The 20,706-nt window shown below is 31.5% G+C and overlaps 1 protein-coding gene across 3 annotated transcripts in view; it reads left to right on the top strand.

The window, feature by feature from the left end:
- The window catches only part of LOC118197860 (uncharacterized), a 388,014-nt gene extending 368,286 nt beyond the window's left edge, over positions 1 to 19,728 (top strand). For all 3 annotated transcript variants that reach the window (XM_085817410.1, XM_085817409.1, XM_085817408.1), the window contains 3 exons: positions 1,281 to 1,494; positions 9,891 to 10,091; positions 18,166 to 19,728. In XM_085817410.1, coding sequence (XP_085673536.1) covers positions 1,281 to 1,494; positions 9,891 to 10,091; positions 18,166 to 19,285 — 1,535 coding nt within the window. In that variant the 3' untranslated portion in view covers positions 19,286 to 19,728. The remainder of the gene's footprint in view (positions 1 to 1,280; positions 1,495 to 9,890; positions 10,092 to 18,165) is intronic.
- Positions 19,729 to 20,706: the final 978 nt, after the last annotated feature.

Genomic DNA, 20,706 nt, shown 5'->3' with positions numbered 1-20,706 from the left:
AGTAATTTCCAGATATCCTGGGTACAGCTTTCTCCACAAGTCTAAAAAATGACACCTTTTTGGTCGATAAGAAGCATCAGTGCTCTGCCAGACTATGATGTCTCAAACTAAAAAGACAATCTCTGGCAGCAAATGAGGGATGCAATAGTTGAATTTCATCTTAATATCTATAATATGCTTCAGTATAGCTAAAATGAAAGTTATTCGCACATAGCAAACTTCAGTGCAGGATCAATAGGATTGTAGATCGATATCTTTATTGCTGCTGCTTCCTCCATGGTAAGTGATTGAAGCAAAGAAAACAAAAGTCTTGAAACAACCAATTTGAAGCTTCATGCATATAGTGCCCTTGTAAGAGTATTGGATGTGATTCAGTGTTGATCCTTACAAGTTATAATTCCTTGTTGCTAAAACATGAACTTTATTAATACAACGTTTTTATAAAAACAGAGAACCAACTACATGATACTCGAATGTTTTAGAACAGGTGGTAAAGAAAATGTGTTGTGAGCTAGTAGTGCACTCAGCTACTGTGAAACAATATGACATTAGCTGGTGGCATGTGCAGCTGAACTCTAGGTAACTACAAAATACTCGTGTAACTGGAAGTCCAGCTGTGTAATTGACATAATTGCCAGACCTTTGGATTTTTTCTTATGCGTACCATCTAAAGGAATTGGTGTATCAAACCTTCCATGTTACAGAAGGAAACTTATTTGTTCACCTTTATGCTTCATTCATATTTATAGATGCTATACTGCTAGATTGTGTTCAGTTAACCATAACGTGGTGCACATGAGCATAACTAGATATATTTAGAAATAATTTTGAACATTTTCTCATGTAAACATATTGTCACATGCATGTACAAATGTTCATGTTTTCTATAAAACGTACTTTCCGTATACCAGATATGATATTATTATTTTTTCCCTTAACATTTTTGTCAAAAATTAAAGGTAACAGAAATATATCTCATATTTTCATCTTTAGTCATATTTTGTGTACTCCGAATAAGGTAGCTTACTAAGCAGAGTTCATTTGGTTTTGGAGGACATCTTATATGTTTAAACAATGAACCACCTCATCACAACAATCAATTTTCCCTACTATCTGAAGTTTATTCAGAATTGTGCAGAAATCAGAACTCATACCAACTTAGCAGTTAAAAAAGTTTATGTATTTCAGCTTTCCTGTTGGGGATTATAAATTTTCTTTGCAAGTTTTCATTTCTTGTATTTTCTGCAATTAAATATATATTTTCCTATTAATTAATATAGGTATTCCTGGGCCTGCTATGTTGAGTGCAGATTTAAGGACAAGTTGTCTCACACAAGATCCATGGGCTCAGCGCACAGCCCTCCCCTTTGCAGGCGGATCTCCCTGGGGTGGCCTGAAAGAGGAGGCTGAAAGGGATCGTCTTCAGCAAGAGCGTAAAAGAGAAGAAGAAAGGCAAAAAAGAGCTGAGCAGGAAAGGAGAGAGAAAGAAGAAAGGTAAATATATATAGTCTCTGTAAATAATTTATTTCTTATGTACTTGTCATGAACTATTTAGGGATTAATTACATATGAACTCAGTTTCTTAAGTAGTTCTTAAGTAGTAAGTGAGGCTTCTTTTTATATGGGTGAAAACAGTCTTGAAATGATGCAAGAATGACTTCCAAATAAAAATAAAAGATAATCTTAATGATGTAAATACTTGCGAACATCAGTGTTTGCAAGTTGCATTTTGATCTAAATTAAGGTGACCATACATCCTGAATTTTCAGTCCCTGACTCAGTTTTTTACAGCTCATTTTTTCTTCCTGAATTTATAGCGAATTTAATTCATTTGTTCTGATAAACAGTAGTCTGAGAAGGTAAAAGTTTAATGTATGTATTTATGTAAGCAGTGTAGATTTTCTGAGAATATAAGCACAAGTTAAGAAATGCAGCCCATACTGACCACATAAACATGCAATTACCTATCTAACATTTACCTTAGAAAATTGTAGTGGGGGAGTTCTATTTCTCATTCCTTCACTCCCCAATCCCCCAAAATACACAGAATTTTTGCTTACTGCTCATAGTAGCAGTTCAGACTTTCACTTAATGATGGCATTACAATTTTTAATTGATGTACTAATTCGATTGTGATTTGAATTCATAATACATACATGTATGTAATTGCAAATTAAAAAATAGGTGTTCAACGGTGTTACATACATTAGTATTTACGAGGGCTATCCAGAAAGTAGATTACGTTTTGGAATAAAAAAATAAACAAAGTATAGGAAACAAATTTTATTATATACAGATGAAAGCCACACTCAAATACTACTTTTCTACATAGTCACCATACAAATTAAGGCATTTATCGTAGCGATGTACGAGCTTGGAAATTCCTTCGTCGAAAAATTCGGCCGCCTGCGCCTTCAACCACTTCGTTACCTCTTCTTGCAGCTGTGCGTCGTCATCAAAACGCTGCATAGCCAGCCACTTCTTCATTGCTGGGAATAGGTGGAAGTCGCTCGGTGCCAGGTCGGGACTGTACGGCGGATGAGGAAACAACTCCCACTTAAAAGATTCAAGAACTTTACGAGTGACATTTGCCGTGTGGGGCCGGGCGTTGTCGTGAATCAACAAGATCTTAGAGCTCAACATTCCTCTGCGCTTGTTTTGAATTGCTCTTCTGAGTTTTTGGAGAGTTTGGCAATACCTTTGAGAGTTTATTGTAGTGCCTCTTTCCAGGAAGTCCACCAAAATTACACCTTTTCTGTCCCAAAAAACAGTCGCCATCATCTTCCTTGCCGACATTGTTTGCATGCATTTCTTGGGTTTTTGGGGAGAAATTGTGTGCCCCCACTGCATTGATTGCAATTTCGTTTCACAGTTCACATGTTTCACCCATGTTTCGTCACCAGTAACGATGCGATCGAGTAAAGAGTCACCATCCTTATGGTAAGCGTCCAAAAAGTTCAACGCTGCAGCCATTCGCTGATTTTTGTGGTCCTCTGTCAAGATTTTTGGAATCCATCTTGCACAAAACTTGTGGTAACCAAGCTTTTCGCTGATGATTTCGTGCAACAAACTTCGCGAAATTTGTGGAAAACTCAAAGAAAGTTCCGTTATTGTGAAATTTCGATTTTCACGGACTTTAGCATCGACTTTTTCGAGAAGTTCGGCGGTCACTATGCTGGGTCTCCCACTTCGATCTTCGTCGTGAACATTGGTTCGGCCATTTTGAAATCTTATGACCCACTGACGCACTCCACCTTCAGTGATAATGTTGTCCCCATACACTTCACGAAGCTGCCGATAGATTTCTATTGGTTTACAGTTTTTTGCAGTCAGAAACCTTATTACTGAGCGCACCTCGCAGCTCGCGGGATTTTCAATTAACGCAGACATTTCAAACCGCCACAGTATCTGAACGGAGCACAGCACGAACCTCTCACTAGCACGGCTAGATGCAGACTGAGCTGCGCAACGCTCTGACCCCAAGATGGCCGCGCTAGCCCCGCCCCTAGCGGACACAGACAGAAACATAATCTACTTCCTGGATGGCCCTCGTATCATCCCCTTACACATTATTACATCGCAGCATCTAAGAATAATTCTTTTGCATTTGCTGAAATTTCATTGTAGAGATATCCATCTAAAATCATCTTACTTTTGTTCCATTTAGATTGCAAAATTTTTACTCCATCGTCATTTTGATTTAGAAGAGTTAAAAAAGAATTTTTTTTTTAATCTGCTGAAGCGTGTTTGTTTAATGACGTTTCTTGTTTGGCAACAGCAAAGTTGTCTTTTTTATTTATCAATGGTGTGTTACATATGTGCTAAGAGTATATCTTCCTGAGTTTAATTTTTTTTTTTTTTTTTGGCCATTCATTTTTTTTTTTTTTTTTTTAGTAATAGGTTCCAAAAAAAAAAGTAAAAAAGGGGGAAGTGTACATTTAATGAAGACCTACAGAAGGAATACCCATTTATTGAAAAAACTATAATTGATTCCAACATACAGTGCAATACACTTTGTTCAAAATTTTCAATAAGCCATGGTAGATATACAGATATTAAATGTTCTATGACTAGTAATAAACATGAAATGTCAAACTCTGCTGCTGCATCTAGCTCATCATTAAAAAATTTCTTCAAACAGTAGAAAATGGGTGATAAGGAAGAATTAGCTGTAATATAAGGTACTTTTGCATACCATACTCCGCAACTATAGCTTTATGTCCATGGCTTGTACACTATGCAAAAAAAAGGGGGGGCAGTTCTATATCTCCTGCTCTACTGGGCCGATTGACGAAATTCAACTTGTGTTTTTCATGTCTTGAAAGCGCGACTTAGGATATGTATTAGATTTATATATAGCACTGTTCTAATATAGGTATTTTGACACAAAATTGGACTTTTTCTGAAATAACATACCAATTTTTTTCCATATTTCAATTCTACGACTCAAATTACTTCAAACTACCAAGTTTTGTAAAAATCAACTCTCAAAATTTTAGTTCCTCAATGTTAATTGAAATATATTTATTAATCTCGCTTTTTTTTATTAAACTTATTTGATAATTCTTCAAATGATATAAATTTTGTGCATTCTGAGTTACAATATGAATGAAATGAAACGCTGTTAAGTAAACCTAATGCCAGAGTGTGACTATGGTAAACAAATATAGTGAATTTTAAAGAGTGCATTTATATTATTGTGGTTATGCGCTCTCGACGAAGTAGATTTAATTCAATCCAATAAGTTTAAATGAAATGCAAGAAAAAATGCGTATAATTTAATATTCCGTACAAGGAAGTCATGTGATGTACACATCAGATTTTTCTTGTATGGATTGTTGATATAACTATTGAAGTAAAATATCCCTCTAATTACCTTTCTGTAGTCATCAAGATTCATATTTTTATGTCAGGATTGTTGTTAGTAAATATTTAAATTAAAATTATTAAATCATATTATTCAAAATGTTGCTCAAAGTATACTTCACTCATATATTCAACATCATGTAGAATGGTTTTCATTGCTGATTTCTATAGCAGGCTATTCCTATTGATTTTTGCTGTTAATTCTTAACTGCAGTGAAAACATATATTTATCATTCAGATGAGGCTGGAAATGCCATACTTAATATTTAAAAAAAACCATGTGAGTTTTTTTTCCCCCTTTCCTTTTTTCTGATTTTTCAAAAATTTGAAAGTTGGAATCTGAATGTTTATTTTCTTTCCTTTAAGAGTTAATGCACATTATTGTCAACTGATGTTTTGTTATGAAAACACTGATTGACCTTCCATAATATTAGACAAACTGGGGTGCATAAAAAAATTTACTTTCTAAATGGTTATTTCAATATATCTTGTTTCAGAATTATGAAGAAACCTTTCTTTTCATCACTACTTTTTAATTCTGGTAACTAAACTACTTTCCTTTTCTATATATTCAAGCTTAAATTAATAATTACTTGCTTGTTTATAAAGGTGAGAGAACATATTTCTGGGTATAAGCTGAGAATTTGTGGAGCTTTATAAGTTAAATGACAAAGGTAAACTTATGTACAGAACTGCTAACCTCACAAAAAATGTAGATACATTTTCATTAGCTGAAAGCAATGGATCAATCACTAAATATCACACTTTTTATTCCTTAAGATAATGAATAAAAAAAAAAGGAATTTTAAATGAAAGGGATTGTTTTATTTTCAATATCATTTGTAATGCTGATTTATTACGTCATGGCCACACTGAAAGATCAGATGTTGGCCAAAATTGCTTTCAGCTTTCTTCACTCTCAAATTTGTTTTTCATTTGCAGAGAAATGCCAGGTAGCCATATTGTTGTCAGAATTTTCAGCAAACATGATTACCTGCAGTTTGAAATTTGCCATATAAGAAATTTTCTTCCCACTCATCTTAAACAAAATATAATGTGGCACAGAAATAACACTTAACACAGATACCACAGATCATATGCGAAAGAGAAAATGAATGGGGAAAATGTACTAGCTTTAAATAGGGGTTACCAGAATTAAAATTGTCATCATTTGTAGCTAGTATTTTACTCACAGCGATTGAATGGGGAAATATTCCACCCATTTTATCTACTTGGCAACATTTTAACCTTCATGGTGACATGTTTGAATGTTACAGGATTCCCCCCCCCCAGTAATAAAACAGAGTATTGAAACTAAGGAGGGAGTATTGAAATGATTATGACTTTTATGTAACTTTGAAATTCATCTATTAATTTCTAAAAATGGAATACAGTGCAAAGTCTGAGATCCGGACGTCCAATGTTCGGGAATGATCTGAAATGTAGACCTCAAAGTCGTCACCAACTTTTATTTGGGGGGGGGTGGAATATGCATGTGAATCTGATATTCCTCCCCCCCAATAATAAAACATGTGGAGAGTCCTGATTCTTAATTTCATTTTGGCACTAAAAATACCTCATTATTGAAGAAACAATCATTTTAGCATAAATTTGTGTGATTAATATTTTGGCTGCGTATCTGTTTGTCATGCATCTCAAACCAAAACATCATTGATTTTATACCTACTAATATTTTATATCCCTGATGCCAACCTGGCATATCATTATTTATTATATTTTGCTTTCATCACCACATGTTTATCGATACATGGCACCTTGAGTAATGACTCATGCATCAATGCGTCAATATTTTTTTTTTTTTTTTTTTTGTAATTGTGATTGAATAACAAAGAATTATGGTAACCTTTTATGTTGACGTTATGTTTGGCGATGGTTACAGAATTAATTTAAATGCACTAAGAAATGTTGACAAGGAAAAATTTCTTTCTTTATGCTAAAAGTAGATTTTGTTAATGATACTCATAAGCCCAAAGGATTACATTTTACATTTAGTGCTATTTGATTAAGAATAACTGATTTGTTATTTACATAAACCCAGAACCGGCACCAGGGATCGTATGGCCGCAGAATTTAGGACTTCACTCGTAATGAATAATAGAAAAAGTATTTGTTATGCTAAAAGTGATGATTGAATGGATCAGACAGCATCGCAGTGAGGATGAGCCATTGACAGTTACAATGCTAATGGCTGAAGCCAAAATATTTCATGATGAAGTTATCTGACAAACTGATTGCACATATTCAATAGGTTGGTCAACCAAATTTAAAAATCGCAATGGTAAAAGGCAATTAAAAATTTCAGGTGAAAAAGCTAATGCTGATGAAGCTGGTCTTTTCTGGCATTAATGTACCCCGAAATATCTTGATAACCTCTACAGAAAAGGCTCAACAACAATAACAGCTGTCAACAATAATAGCTGTCAAAGATTCCAAAGTGAGACTAACAATTTTAGCATGTGCAAATGCTGGAAGAACACACAAATGTAAACTTTTAGTAATTGGAAAAGTTACATGACCTCAATCATTTAAAGATTTTCTCTGTCATAAATCGTGCAAATAAAAGAGCTTGGATGATATAAGCGTTAATTAATGATTGAATTTCATACTTGAAGCTCAGTAACATTTGAATTTGGTTGGTTTACCTGTTGATGCAAAAATTTACCTGATTGTAGACAACTATTTCGCTGATCCTGCACGTAAAGTGTTAGTGAAAGATAATGTTGTATCCATCTTATTCTTTTCTCCAAATTGTATGTTCGTCATTCAGCTTATGGATATCGGAATAGTGTATGCACTGAAATGCAAATATATAGTAGCATTTTTAAAATCAATGTAAAATTTCTTGAATAATGGCAAGACTATTAAAACATTTTTGCAGTATTTTAGCATAAAATCTGCTGTGTGGAGTATCACAATATTTTGGAAAGAAGTGCCTCCAGAATACTTTAAAAAATGCTTGGAAAAATTTATGGCCAGCTACCATATTTCATGGTAAGGATACTGGTAGTTCGGTCCGAGGTTCGAATCCCGCGAACGGGCTGGCTGCATGGGCGTTTTCGTGGTTTTCCCCATGTGTAACGTGTATACGAGCCAGTTTCCCTTAGAAAGTCCTCCACGAAAGGCATCCCTCCCCTTAGGCAGATAGCCCTAGTGTGCTTTGCCATAATTAAATACACACACACACACACATGGTAAGGATGATGAAGATGATAGCTGCAAATTTGAAAGTTTTCAGATATCGCAAACCAAGGGGGAAATTTTCCAATTAATGGATTTTGTAAAGAAATGTGGAGAAGCGGTATTAATGAAGATTATACAACAGAAGTTTTTCATTGTGATGACAAGCTCCAATCATCAATCAATTAACGGATAGTGAAACCTGTAGTATGGTTCTAGATCCAGAAAATATCGCTACCGATAGTGATGAAAGTGACAAAGAGGTTATTGTAAATTTAAAAAAAAATTCGATTGACAAGTTAGTCAGAATTCTCAACACAGCAGTTACAGGACTTGAACAATAGAACTTTGTAACTGAACAAGAAATTATGTCTGAATTAAAGAGAAAGATGGAGCAACTTAAACAATTTACATTCAAGTGTTTAATGAAGTTAACAAATAAATATTAAGCGCCCTTTTTGTTGTTGTTGTTGTAAACTTTGATGTGATATCCTTTAGATAATAAATGCTTCATTATTTCATAAATCACAATTTCATATTTTTAATTTTATAATTTCTACATGCCATCTTACTAGATTTAAGCTGATGATGTAATATCCAGAAAAAATCCTAAATCTGGAACCACCGGTGTCCAAATGAGTCCGGATCTCGGACTTTGTACTGTATACTTGTTAAAAAATAGCACATTGATGTGAGTATAAAGTAGTGACAAGTGAGAACCAAAACCTTCTTTCTTTGCTTTCTTCTTCTAGATGTAAACCATTTTTGGAACAGATTGAAATGAGAAATTGGTACTTTGCCTTAATATCAAATGTAGAAGAACCGAGTATTACATATCAAAGCCTGCTTCACCAATCTTGAAAGAAAGAATTATATCTTAAAATGGTTTTGTTAAGTGTATAGTGGAATATGAAGGAATTAATCCATTGGGATTTCCTTCTATGTAACCGAACCATTAATCTTAATGTATACTACCAACAGTTAGATAAATTGAGACAAAATTAATATGTAAACTGTGAGCACCTGTCAGTCACAAAGGGAATCACTGGGGAGAGAACTATTCAACTTTGGTTGGAGAGTTTTGTGGCATTCTTGAGCTTCATTCCTTTGGACTATAAACATTTTCAATCATTAAAGAATTCCTTTGTTTTTCAAAAGTTTTGATGCTGCGGGAGATATGAAAACAGAAAAGCAAGATTATCTTTAACCAGAAGATATTTATCATTTAGGAATTAATAAAAGAACTGTATTAATACTGAATTTGGTATCTAGAAGTTGTTTATAAAAGTAATTAAATACTTTTGTTGCTCATAATTAGAATGACTTTATACATAAATTATTCAAATACATATTTTGTTTCTTTTATTCTGCCCTCCATGGGACAAGTGGTAAAATTACTGAGTGCTCCTAATTCAGTCTAGGTTCAGTTTCAGGTGAATAAGCTGGCTGCATGGGCATTTTTGGTTTTCCCCATGTGTAATGGGGAAAATTTCTCTGAGAAAATCCTCCATGAAGGCATCCCTCCTGTTAGACAGATATCCCTTGTGTGTTTTATTATAATCAAATGAGCCAAATAAAACTTCTCTTTTATTTATTATCAAATATTAAAATAAATTATGACAGTGTATTGAAGTTATGTATTCCAGAACTTATTGTAATAATTCTCATTTTTGTGTTTATTTTTTATTATTGGAACAATAGATTTACCAGAATCAATTTTTTATGTTTCTTTTAATATTACAGACATTTTGTTTGGGGCATAAAGTTTTGTACTTTTTAAAATTATTTTGCAATTTTGTTAAATATCAATACATTTTATTTCATAGGGAAAGGAGAGAGCAAGAAAGAAGAGAACAAGAAAGGAGAGAACTTGAAAGGCAAGAACAAGAAAGAAAGGAACAAGAACGGAAAGAAAAAGAAAGGCGGGAGCAGGAAAGGAGGAGAGAACTAGAACGACGAGAAATGGAAAGGAGAGAACAAGAAAGAAGAGAACAAGAGCGAAGGGAACAAGAAAGACAGAAAGACAGGTAATTTTTTAAAAAAATTATATGTAATGCTTCATATATTTTTTATTATGCAAATTTGTGTAGTGAATATATGCATTCCTTAAGTATTTTTGTACTTGTGTATAAAATTGCAGATTACTGGAATTCTTTTACTGTTCTATAAAGCAAACATGAGCCAGACAAATATACATCACTATAAATTTCATTACAGTAGTGGTTGCAAATCTGCTGTTGTCCATGCTTTAATGGCAGCTGAAATATATTTTTGAAGATTAAAGAAATAAGCATTTATAAATTATAAGTTTTCCAACATGTGTCAAGTGAGAACAGGTCACAATAGGTGAGATTTAGCAACCCAAAAGTACTTTATGCTGTTTTTTTCAGGAAGCGAAGTCTTTCTTAACTCTGAGCACAGATGCTAATATGCCATATTTTATTGCTCTTATATCAACTTTGAAGAAGCAAAATTTTGATTATTTTGATATCCCTAGAAAATGTATAGTAAAAATAGATTATTTATATAATTGATGCCAGAGCTGTGCTTACTACATGTAATGAAAATTAGATAAAAAAGGGGGGAGAAAAAAGAAATGTATACACACACACACACACACACCAAAAAAAAAAAAAAAAGAAAGAAAGAAAGAAAGAAAAAAAAAAAAAAAAGAAAAGAAAAAAAAAAAAAGAAAATCCTAAGAGGATTGATTAAAAAAAATTTAATGACCTTGCATTTCAGTTTTAATTTTTTTCTTTTCTGACTTTCTGTTTGATTCAATTTTTGATTAATTTCATTAATTTGTTTTGATAATAATCCAGATGTAAGGTGGCTGTGTTGAAAATGTTTGGGCTCCTCCTTAAAAAAAGACTAAGAATTTTCATCTATTTGTTATGTTATATTACACTAATAAGACCCCCCCCCCTCTTCTGTAAAGAATCAATCCAATAATGCCTTAAATTAAAAATGACCTACAAACTTTATCTCTTTACTTTGTTTCTTTTTACTAAATAAGAAAGTATGCAATTATTATTTTTGGAATATTGCCAGCTGCAGCTGCATATCCACACCACACACATTTTTCCCCCTCTTTGCCCTTCTTTTTTCTTTGCCATTTTGAATCATATTAACTTATCATTACTAATGCTAGGAATAATAACTAAGGTAACAATAAATAATTGCTAAAGGAAATAGGAATTAAATAAGCAACTTGTGCCTTATGACTCATTCATGTCATAATATCTTAAACTGAGAACATAAAAGTTCGCAGAATCCAAATCATAAAATTTGACCATAATAATAATAAGGCTTAGAACATCCTATGGAATGTATTATTAGAATTTTAAAATTTACAATTTTACATGTATAAAAATATTACCTGTTTTCAAAACAAAATCATTGCCTCTGCAGTTTCAAAGCAAAGAATAATTAGTTTAAACATTTTGATATTTACTAATATTTTCAAATACTGAATTTGTGTTTTTGGGAGTCAACAATTCTTTTCTTTTCTTTTTTTTTTAAAATACCTGTAAACAGTAATAATGTTTACAGGTGAAGAAATTTGGTGAAGTTTGCAGATGAAGAGCAAATTATTCGGATATTTTCATTAATTAATATTCCGAATGTAAAAATTTTAATGAGTATAAAAGAAAAGTATGTCAATACTTTTCACTCTGTAAATATGAACATTGATCAGCTGACTGCATTCCTGGCGCACACATTTACCTTTTCTAATATTAGAATTTTTATGTTATACTTTTTTTTTTAAGTTTAAATCTTTATATTTATTCTTCCTGTTATGTAGTTTGCTGCCACTTTTGATTTAATTTTGAAATTTCTAAATTTCAGATGTATATGCATATATAAACTTTACAATTTTACAAATAAAAGTTTACATATACACAGATACACATGCATATATGTATTATATAAATATTATTGCTGCATACTTTTATAGTCATAAAAGTAACTATTTATGCACATTTAGAAGTATAGTATCGTAACTTTATATGTTTAGAAAAATATGTATAATAATTTACCTTTTAATAAATAGCAAATTACACTGAAATAATATAAAAGCATTTTACTAATTTTCAAACATTTTTTTTTAACTTTTCTTGTTTTAATGAATCAAAATTGACAAAAGGTTTTTAAAACATTCTTGATTATTTTATTCATGTTCTGTATAGAAAATGGACCATGCTTTGAAAGTTTTTCTTGATGAAATAAAGATCTCATCAGCTACATGGAATTATTGAAATAGTGTGGTTTTTGATATTGGATATTTCTGGTTGAATTTTTGCAATATTAATAATGTTCAGAAAGTTAAATGCTAAATTACAAGCTCCTGTCAATAGCTTACAATTCCATTTAGCTAAATCCAGTGACATTGATGCTTCATATCACCAGTTCAGTTGTCTGACAATCATGTGCATAAGCCCACAGCACTCATTGTGTTAAGGGACAAATGCACCTGTCATATGCAAGAGCCTTGAGCACCATATAATTGACAACCTGACTTAGCTCAGTTCCAACCATTAGTTCAAACATTGTTGTGTTTTTGCCAGAGACAGCCTTGGAAGGGGAGGGGAGTCCGATGGTCCCCACCTCTCTCCCCCTACCACCAACCTTTCGATAGGACTTTTGTCTCGCCACATATTTAGAGTGCCGCACAGACACTATGCCACTATATATTTACAAACATCCATGCCTTCCCCGGGATTTGAACCCACACCTTTCGGCACAGCAGTCAGAGTCGTTAACCACTATATGAATTAGGCAGCAGCTGGTGAGATTAAAACATCTAATACTTCTTTAATGTTTCACAATGAAGAAATATATTCATGAAAAATTAGTTTTCTGATTAGTTGATTAATCTGACTTATTAATCTTTATTTTCAGTTTTGCTCAAATTCTATTTATTTTCATTATACTTATCAGTATTTATTTTTTATCAATATATTTGTTTCTAGAGGAAAAGTTTCACATTTTTCAAGAATAAGAATTTTCTCAGAAATATTCTCTCTCAGCTCCTAGAAAAGATATAATACATACTTGATACATGTTTTGTTTATATAGACAGTTATAGCTTGTTATTGGAAGACTCCATATACTTTATCTGTTTCGTGTAGTATTAAATTCCATGTACATGTATATAAGACTTTAAAATTGATTTGCTTCAAAATACTATTACTTTGACCCCTTTGCAATGATTTATCACTTGATGGCATAAATTTTTAGTAACCCATGTGCTTCAGTTGTTTTTAACAGCATTTGCTTTCAGTGTCCACTGCATATTGACTTTATGCATCCTGTAAACTCAGCGAGCATACAAAAAAAAGTTATAAATCCTCTGCATAGCTCTATAACGTATTTCTTTTGCCTTCTTAGCATGCCTTCGTGGTTTAGTGGTCAGCACGCTCAGCAAGTATTCGAGAGGTCTGTGGTTCTAGTACCGGCTAGGGCATTTCTCATGTCTCCTGCTTTTAAAAAATACTTAATGTCTCTACAGCTCTAAGAATTGTTAACATTTTGGAATTTGAAGGGGCATTTTTTACATACCAATTTAAACTACAAGCGAACAATTTATGAATTTACAATGATAACTTCTTTGTCAAACAGTTTTTTTCCTTTCCTTTGTATGCTCCACCCATATTGGCTCCATAATCACAGCCTCAAATATTTTGAATATTGGGGCATTCTCCCCCCAAAAAAATTATAAAAACTTTTCTTTCTTAATCATTACTAATAATAATTATTATTTTTTAAATTGATTAAAGTTTTTTTTTTTTTTTTTTTGTTTTTTTTGTTTTTTTGTTAGACTCAGATTTATATATATACTCATATCACATACGTTGATACACCTTTTTCATGATGCGAAACATATTGCATACAGTCAAATTTTAAAGAAAAATGTTTTGTTCCTTTGCTTTTAGAAAAAAATTCAAACTAAAGATGGCTATCTCATATTATTCAAGGCAGAATTTTTCTAAACATAAGAATTATGTCTTTTATATTAATTATCTAAATAAACAAAGAACAAAATATGACACACTTTAATAAAAATGTAACAACATCTACTTTGAAAACAAGAACACTATTGTAAGTCATAAGAATAGCATCTTTAATTTAACACTGCCTAATAAACAACAGTCACACTCTTTCTGTAAAAAAATTATTTGGTACATGTAATCCTGTAAAGAAAAATATCTTGTACTTTAAGAGCAGCTGTGGTGGTTATGTAATCATGCTAAAATGATTTATTTTTCTTAAAAGTATTCCATTTTTCTATTGTTGGTTTGAATTCTGTTATGCAGTATGAATTTAGAGCTTTATCATCTGCCTTTTCTTCACTGTTAATACAGATCAACAAATAATTCTTTTCAGTATGCCAAATTAAATTTGTAACTTTCATTTCAAGACATACTCCCGATAGTGAAAATTCTTCTTAGCAACTATTAAAGAATAATTGATTTCCTGTGCTCCTAGTTTTTCTGTAATGTTCTTTTCTACTAGTGGTAAAGTAGGTAACACTGACAGCTCATCTCATTGCAATTTATGGTGAATAGGTTACCTGCATATAGTTTTTGGATTATTTTTTTTCCATTTTTAACTTAAATACAAGACAGCTCTTTTATCCTCAATGAAAGCATTCTCTATAAAGCAGTAGTTTACTCCTAACAACATGGTTTACTGTTAAAGATTAAATAATGAATTAGTAGTTAATAAAAAGAATATGCCAGGTAACTCTTAATTTAAAGATGGACAATGCTTCAGCTGCCAGATTTTTATAGACTTCTCACATCATATCCCAGAATTTTAAGAACAATTTAAAGTTAATAAAATTTAATGGACCTCTTCAGTAGCTAAGTAGTTTAGATTGCTGAATACTGGCAGTTCATCCTGGACTCGAACCCAGCAAATGAGCTTGCTTAGTTTTTTTAGTTTTCCCTATGTGTAACACTTTTACATGGAAATTGCCCTAAGGAAGGCAGCCATCTCCTTAGGCAGATAGCCCTCATGTGCTTTGCTATACACAAATAACATAACCTAGGATTTAATGATGCTTCATACTTTATTTTTGTGTAACCTTAGCAGAAAGCTCAGTTGCTTCAATCTGTTATATTTCAAATATGATAGTGTTTAAGACTAATATTTTACTCACAGCAGTAAACATGTTTGCCCACCCTTGGTTAATTGATTTTTCCATTTCTTGTTTCAGTCTTTCCCAATCTGTGTTTCTTAAAAATTATTTATTAAGAAAAATATATTTTTCTTTGTGTACACTTTTTATATCAGTTATCATAAAAGGAATGGAGTGAAATTAAACTTTTTAAAACATGTCCTTTTATATATATCAATTTAATTAAAAATATCCAGAATGATTTGCTTTAAATCTTCCACACACACACACACACACACACACACAAAAAAAAAAAAAAAAAAAAAAAAAAAAAAAAAAAACATTTTAAACTTAAAAAAAAAAAAAAAAAAATTATACTCCTTTCATTTTAAATGAAATGAACAAACTCCAATGATCTTTAAATTTCTAAGAATAGAAATTTTATTACTTATGTGTTTTCGGTACAGAAGTAAAAAGCATAATAATATATAGATAAAATATTAGTCTGAAAGGTCTGTAGACCCAAATTTGATTATTTTGTATCTAGATCTGTAAAAGATCTCAGTTCTTTTGAAGTTTCTGTTGAAATTTCAGTATTGTGAATTTTATTTTTTCAGTAAGTTAATTTTTTAAAAATTAATAATGTGGGCTTTAGAGTTATTTTCTTAAAAACTGGTGATCTCAGCCATTCAGTAGGTGCAAATATGTTACTTAAATCCTTTTTTGCATGAAAACTGTTTTATTGTTTCTTAAATGACTAATGAAAATACTATTTTTTCATATTGGAAACATTCAACCATTTATTAAACTAGTGTATGATAATAGAAATGAAAAAATAGAAGCTTGCTCTTATATTATTGTTTGGATGCACTACATATTGTTGTTTCTTGCAAGAATTGAATAGTGAAGGTTACTGAATTAAGATAAATTTCCATTTTGTGTAAAATGTTAGCAGTTGTTCAGTCAGAAAATGCTTGCTTTTTATTGCTGGAATATACAATAAGACTCAAGCTTTGGTAATTCAGAATTTTCAGTAACTCAAGTTCCCTTCTACTATTTTACAGTCAAAATGGTAATAGTTTTCTTGATCTTGACATTATATCCCCCCCCCTTTTTTTTTCTTTTTTGAATGCTACTGAAATATTATTTCACATACCTTTCTTGATAAAGGGAAATTGGATATTATTTTGAAGTTTCTGTTGTAGATTTCTTGAATGGAAAGTAATTTATACTGCTGTTATGTTCTTTGCACAGGTGTTTTTTTTAATTATTATTATTATTATTATATAGGTATTTAAAAATATACTTTGAAGAAAATAGTAATTAATTTCAGAAATTTAATCTGTATTTTATTTTAAATTAAAGAATACGGGTGTTTTAGATTTTATATTTTAAAATATTTAATATACCTTTAAGAAATCTAAAAAATACGACTGTTATTACACAATTAATATTTCATATAATATTCTGCTATTGAGAAATACGTTAAATAAATATTAAAAAAAATGTTCGAGTTTCACTTTGATGTATGATTTCATACCACAGTTATTTTGTGCACCAATATAAAACGAAAACAATCCAGTTATCTTGATTTGAAGAATGTTTCTAATGTAATGTTTTGAAGAACATTTGTAATGCATTAAAGTAATTTTTATCATTAATATGTACAGTAACTTGTGTTTTTTATTGTTAACTATATTTTTGCATATCTGGTTAGAACTGAAAATGTTTTTAAATATAATTTGTTGGAAGTGTTTTTTAATTTGAAACTTTTATTACCTACAATTTTTTCTGATTTCTCCAATTTTTGCTTATTAAAATTCAACTCTAGTATAGAATAGTTTTTGTTTTTATTATCATTTTCTAAAGTTGAATGTGATGACTTTAACATGTATATTAGATTTTTTAGCAAGATTCTTAATGAGGAAAAATGTACATTTGTCCTATAAACAACATTTTCAAAAATTGTAGATATACTTATTCTTCTGAAATATTAAAAATTTACGTTTTCTCTTTTTATTCATATTCTTTTATTGTAGTGTTGCTAAAATGTTTATTTTTTACCTAAAATTTGAAATAAATTCATGTGAGGCACCAATCATTATCTCAAAAAATGGGGGGGGGTGTATGTAATATTTTTATTGAATTGTATATATGATGTTTAAATAATAAACTCCATTAACTTTGTAATTTGAGATAGTAGTAAATAAGTTTCTGTAGTAATTATAAGCCAGTTAATTCTTAAATAATGAATCCGAGTATTTTTGGAGCACATAGTAAAATATCTTCTAAATAAGCAGTGAATGAATGGTATTTGGAAATAATTGCATGAAAATGAATCCTACTCAAAATACATAATATGTAATATTTGCATCGATCTTAAATTTTTCTACTTTCGTGGAATAGTTTATCTTAAAGCAGAGATAAAAATCATTAATTTTTTAATTATCTTATAAATGTGAAAACCCACTAAGATCCAATAGAAAGTATTTAGATTCATAAACATTTTTATGTAGCAAAAAATAAAATTTTCATTTAATAATATACAAATTATATAAATTTACTAAAAATTAATCTTAAAGTGGTAGTGGTTTATAGCAAAACTGTATGTTTCAAGGAAGACTGGTGTGGGGTATATCTTCTTCAAAAATTTCTATTTTAATATATTAATATATATTACTATAAGGAGTAAATGTTAAATCAAACATAAACATGATGTTTAATATTAATAAGTATATAACTTGGATTCCCCTTCTCCTTTAACAACTGAAATACTTAAGTATAATTTTTCACCCAGGAGAAACTCTGCTTTATTCTGTACATTATTAAGGAAAATTGTTGTTACTGAAAATTTTAAACTTGTGTTATGCATGATAATTATTTTTGGAAAATATTATAGAAGTGAGGATTAGATGGCTAGTGTATGAAATTTATGTCTAAAATTGCTCTATCTTATTTTTATTATTTAATTATTGCAGAGATCGAGAGCTCAGGTTGCATCATCAACTACAGAAAAGTTCTATCATAATGAACGGTGAAATCAGGGATCATCATCTTCACCATACTCAACATCATCATCCACATCACACAGTTGCCCGTGAATGGGAGAGGACTAGAGACTCTAGAGAGTTACCACGATCTCCCGTTGTTCCTCCGAACAATCCAGTGAAATATGAAGGGGCCTTAGAAAGGCATTATGCACCTCCACCTCCTCGAATGGAAGTAAAAATAAAGCAAGAAAGGAAAGACGATGAACCGGTTCCAGTTTCCAGGAGCTCCAGGTCAAGCATTCCTGGGGATGAAAGAATACGTAAAAGACCCGGTAGCATTCCACAGTCTGAAACATCCGATCCTGTGTCTTTAGTCTCATCTAGGAGTGTGATACATAACTCTGTAGCCTTGGGCTTGAACTCTATTGATCATTCACGGGTAATGGGTCCTCATGGTTTGGTACCTTCTCCTGCAAAAGAAACATTGGCCCATCACTCTCAAACATCACCACTGTGGGGTCCACTAACTCCTAGTCCTACAGTTACTACAATTCCAGGCTCTGCTATAGAACATTATAGGACTCGGGAAATGTTACAAGGAAGACCTGAACATGATGTGCGTAGATATGATTCCTTCCCACAACGAGATACATGTGCTGGAAGTGAACTCTCTCGTCAAATCTCAAATGCTTTAGAATTGGAGCGGGCTGCGGTGGCTGCGGCATATGATCGTTCTAAACTCCTCCCACCACCACTAAGGACAAATGAATCTCATTTTACTACCCCTCCAACACTGCCACCTGCCTCTGCTTCTAGTTTCTTCTCTCCTCCTGTGAGCCCTTATCTCAGCAGCCTGTGTAGTACATCTGGAAGGACGAAACCTGGGCCTCCAAGCATGTTGAATGGACTTCCGCCACCTCTCATTCCATGCACTTTTCCAATGCAAAATCACACAGGCTTTCCCACTACTCGAACCTCTTCTCCTATGGCACCCCACAAACTAATACCAGGAGCTGCAGTATTGAATTTGCAGGAATCTTACTTCCCCAAAGATAGACGAGAAGTTAATGGACACCCATCAGACTTTGATGCACATCTGAGGTTATGACAGGCAAGAAATGGCGGCGGGTTTAGCTAGTATATAAAAAAATAAAATCGTGTATATATATTTTCTTCTTGTACATGTAATATACGCACTGAATAATGATAGAATACTGTCTTGAAGAAACCCACATGTTCCAGAGATTTTTATTAGACATAATTTATATTTTGGTGTTATGTTTGTTATGTGATACATTACAGAAGTTGGATTTACTGTGGCTGAGCAAATCGGGCTTTCGTATTAACGTCATTTGCTGGTTGATAAAGTGTGTCCGCTTGAGTTTATTTAAGACATTTGAAGTGATGTTGCATATTTGAATAAAGTGATGGAAAAATGGCAATATCTTTATATGTTAATTGTATGATACAGACAAACAACAAATGACGTCAATTTTTATTTTAAATAACATGCACAATTTTTGTTGTAAATAAAACAAATCATTAACATTATTTGGATTAGTATGTTTTTAGGCTTGACAGACACTCCACTTGAATACCCATTGCAATATCTTTTCAGTTTTTTTTTTTTTTTTTTTTTAAATATGTATTTTACTGCTTTAGAAAAAGAAAATGCTCAATATAACATTTATTCATACTGACTTGTTTCCTTTTTTTAACAAACTTTTATTCTTATTCAATCATTGAATAATTAATTACTCATAAATGTACCACTACACAAAACTACTTTCAGACTTTATGAATATAGAATTTTTCATGAGCTTTATGTAGAAGATATTTGAAAAACTCTTAATTTATATTATTTCAGCAGAGTCATATTTAAGTATTATCAGTCAGATTATTGTCTGTACTTCACTGTAGTAATTTTATCATTCAGAATGGTTATTTAAAATTAATTTTTCTTCTATGAGAGTATTTCAAACATCCAACAGAAGTAGTTTCACCCCATTTATTCTGTTAGTAAAAATATATCTTATAAAATGAAAACAAAGCCTATGCTTATTCCATGCTTTGAGAAAATATTGAAATGATGGTTAACTGGAAACACTGACATCACTACCAATGTTTCCAGTTGAGGGCATTAAATATTACTGAGGTGGTCAAACTTATGATAGTAGAAACAACATTTTAAATTTCAGGAAAGTTTAAGAGCACTACATTTTGCCTGAACCCAGAGTCCTTATTTACATTGTTTTGAAAGTAGTGAAATAGATTTTGAATAGAAACATATGAAGTAAATTAATGAAAATTTTGCATATGTTATGCAATTTATGTGATGATATATGAATAAGTTTTATTTCTTCTCTGTCTTCTGTAAAGTATGTTAATATGGTATGCATATTTGTAGATAATGTATGAAATGAACAACACTCTTTTGAAAACAGGAAATTAAGCATTTTGTTTCGTTTCCTCCTACTTTATAATTGTGACTAGTTTTTCAGAAGTAAATTGAAATCGAAAGGTGGTGTT

This window comes from Stegodyphus dumicola, chromosome 5 (assembly GCF_044657685.1).
Source record: "Stegodyphus dumicola isolate Sdum_Otavi_A_Nest chromosome 5, ASM4465768v1".
NCBI classification, from domain to species: Eukaryota; Metazoa; Arthropoda; class Arachnida; order Araneae; family Eresidae; genus Stegodyphus; species Stegodyphus dumicola.
This window is presented reverse-complemented; position numbering and strand designations above follow the sequence as displayed.